Here is a 2,597-nt window from a genome sequence, read left to right as displayed (position 1 = left end):
CAGCCCACTTGAGATCACTTGCTCAAGATTCTTCAAGAAATGTATAGCAAAATGTGCTTCAATGTAAATCCCATAAGTTCCAGTCTTAATCACAAATTAATTATTCCTGGTTCCAGCTTATCTTTTTTTTTACTTTCTCCCAACCACCTACACTACTGCTGTTATGAAGTGAATTATCCTTTCTTGCTTTAAATTTTTCTTCTTTCTGTTTCAATCTTTGATTTTGGCTCCAGTCCTCCTCTCTCGCTCAGCAGAAGGCTGAACGCTGCTTTGGTTGGAGGCTGTGTTACAGAATGTTCTCCACCCCTTCTGCTCTTTTGTTGGCATCTCCTCCCACCCCCAGCATGCCAAACAACTCCAATGCTCTCTGAAGCACAGGGATCGACAGCCTTTGTAATTCTGTTTTAGCCAGTGTGCCAGTAGCGGTTGGTAGACAGGCAAACAGGTGATGTATTAAAAAACTCATGTGTGTGAAATACCCACTCACAATCAGTTCTCCAAGATAATTACATATGTGTGAAAAAAAAATTATTCTGATTCATGTCAGATGTATTTCCTTTTAAGAGTCATGTTATACATTTATTTCAGGCAAGATTAGGTAGAAAAGACTGACCTTCTTAAAGCACTCTATTATTCTCTACAGTCGCATTTTTCTTTCTTTTTCTGTCACTAAGAAGTCATTCCATTTCTGTGTTGACATTTTTATCTTCTTTTTATAGCCTTTCCAAAAGCCATGTCACTTGCTGAACTTTTGCTGACAAACAAAAGGAAGAGAAAGAAAAATGTCATAAACCTCCACATACAGCAAATGGCAAGGGCATGCTGTATTACTCAGATATGGTTGAGTAACTTTTTAGCATTCATTTCTCATTTCACTCCTTTAGTTTCACTGTCTTTTCCTTCTGGTTTTGCTTTAATTCTTTTCTACCCAGTATTTTTGACTCATCTGTTTGTTCTGACACTTCCCTTTTTTTTCCCCATCATATTTTGTGATTACCACTTCCTTCTTTAGAATTAATCTATTTGATTAGTTCTGTCTTCACTTTTATTTAGCCTCTCTGCCAACCTCTTCAGGTATTACATTGCTATGAAAAAAATTATATGTACAGAATTTCCTAACTCCACAGCATCTGCTGTTCATCAAAATGCCTCTGTCAATGTGCCAATTTTTTTGCTTTGCATTATCAAATCTGGACGAATCCATGTTATTTACCTACTTAACAACCACCTTGTGAACAAACGTAATTTTAGGATTAAAGCATCTTGCTCTAATGCCAAACTAAATGGCCACCACTGACTTGGCTGATGTAGAGCTGAGCTGCTCGAAAAATAGATTTTCATGAGAATCGGAATTAGTGGCTGATGAGAAAAGTTATAATGATACTTCTTATTCCACTATGAGAAGTCAACTTCTGAATATGCATTTTTTACAGCAATACTGTAAATAGCATTGTTGGTTTTTGTCCTTAATATATCTGTTACATGGCCTCCATAATAGATGCAGACTCTAGGGGGACTAAAACTGCTTTAACAGTACCTTGCTCCATCTGGTTTGAATGTCACTCTCCTGCAATATGGGTCTGATGCTTTTCTGCCAACAGCACATTGCTGAGCTGGTCTCCAGCCAGGCTGAAAGGTCAGACCAGGTGTTTGGAATATACTCTGCAAGCCTCTCTGAAGAGCTTGAGAGCCACATGATGCCATGAGATTGGGGGCTGAGGAGTGCTGCTTTGGTTCTGTGTGCTGCTTTGGTTTTCTGATAAAATATCTACACTGAGAAAGCCGCTATGATCACAACACAGCCAGTGAAGGCACTGGCTGAGCTCATCAGGTACTCCCTCGTCTTGAGACTACAGATAAGTGGCCAATGAGGAAGGCGTGTGATTTCATCACACTTTGGATCTAAATGTGGCTATGGAAAAGCATATGGCTTCGCAATTGTTTTTGGCTGGTTTTTTTTTTTTTTTAGGTTTTATTTCTCTCTCCTTCCCTGCACAGACAGTTGCTGTCATCTTCACGAGATCAAATGTGCACTGGTGTCATACTTGATGCTGAAATTCACACCTACTTTCCCTCAGCAGCCCCAGCCAAACTTTAAAGAATTTCCAACTGCTGAGGATTTTTTTAGAAGGTATTTGATCATTATGCTTTTAGCAGATTTAATTTTGAAAGTGAGGTGATGTAATGAATTAAAGGAAAAAATTAAAGGCAGCCACAGAAGACTGGGAGAGCTACTGTTTCACACCCAAAGAACAACTGTTGAATATTCGTTCTGTAACATCCTGCGGCCAAAACCCCGATAAAGTAGGAAGATCCGTAGGTGTCCCCGGAAGGGCCGCATCCCGCGGCGCTAGGGGCCCGTGGTTAAGGAGCCCCCTGAGCACTGGGCGCCGGGAGCGGGGCCAGGAGGTGGCCCCGAAGGGCAGGAAAGGGAAGGGAAGGCAGTGCTCGCGGGCAGGGGTCGCGGCCGCCGGGGTGCGGGGGAAACCGGTGCTGAGGGCAGGAACGCCGGCGGGCGGGCGGGCGGGAGAGCAGGCAGGGATTTTCGTCCCGGAAAGGGGCAGGGATTCCGCCCGGCTGGGCAGGCGCCAGGGTGC

General features: G+C 42.9%; 1 protein-coding gene across 1 annotated transcript in view; it reads left to right on the top strand.

Moving 5' to 3' along the window:
* The first annotated feature begins 1,787 nt into the window (after window positions 1–1,787).
* Window positions 1,788–2,597, top strand: part of MARCHF11 (membrane associated ring-CH-type finger 11) — a 32,843-nt gene continuing 32,033 nt past the window's right edge. Inside the window, exons 1-2 of the mRNA XM_031058266.1 lie at window positions 1,788–1,831; window positions 2,196–2,316. Coding sequence (XP_030914126.1) covers window positions 1,788–1,831; window positions 2,196–2,316 — 165 coding nt within the window. The remainder of the gene's footprint in view (window positions 1,832–2,195; window positions 2,317–2,597) is intronic.

This window comes from Geospiza fortis, unplaced genomic scaffold (assembly GCF_000277835.1).
Source record: "Geospiza fortis unplaced genomic scaffold, GeoFor_1.0 scaffold281, whole genome shotgun sequence".
NCBI classification, from domain to species: Eukaryota; Metazoa; Chordata; class Aves; order Passeriformes; family Thraupidae; genus Geospiza; species Geospiza fortis.
This window is presented reverse-complemented; position numbering and strand designations above follow the sequence as displayed.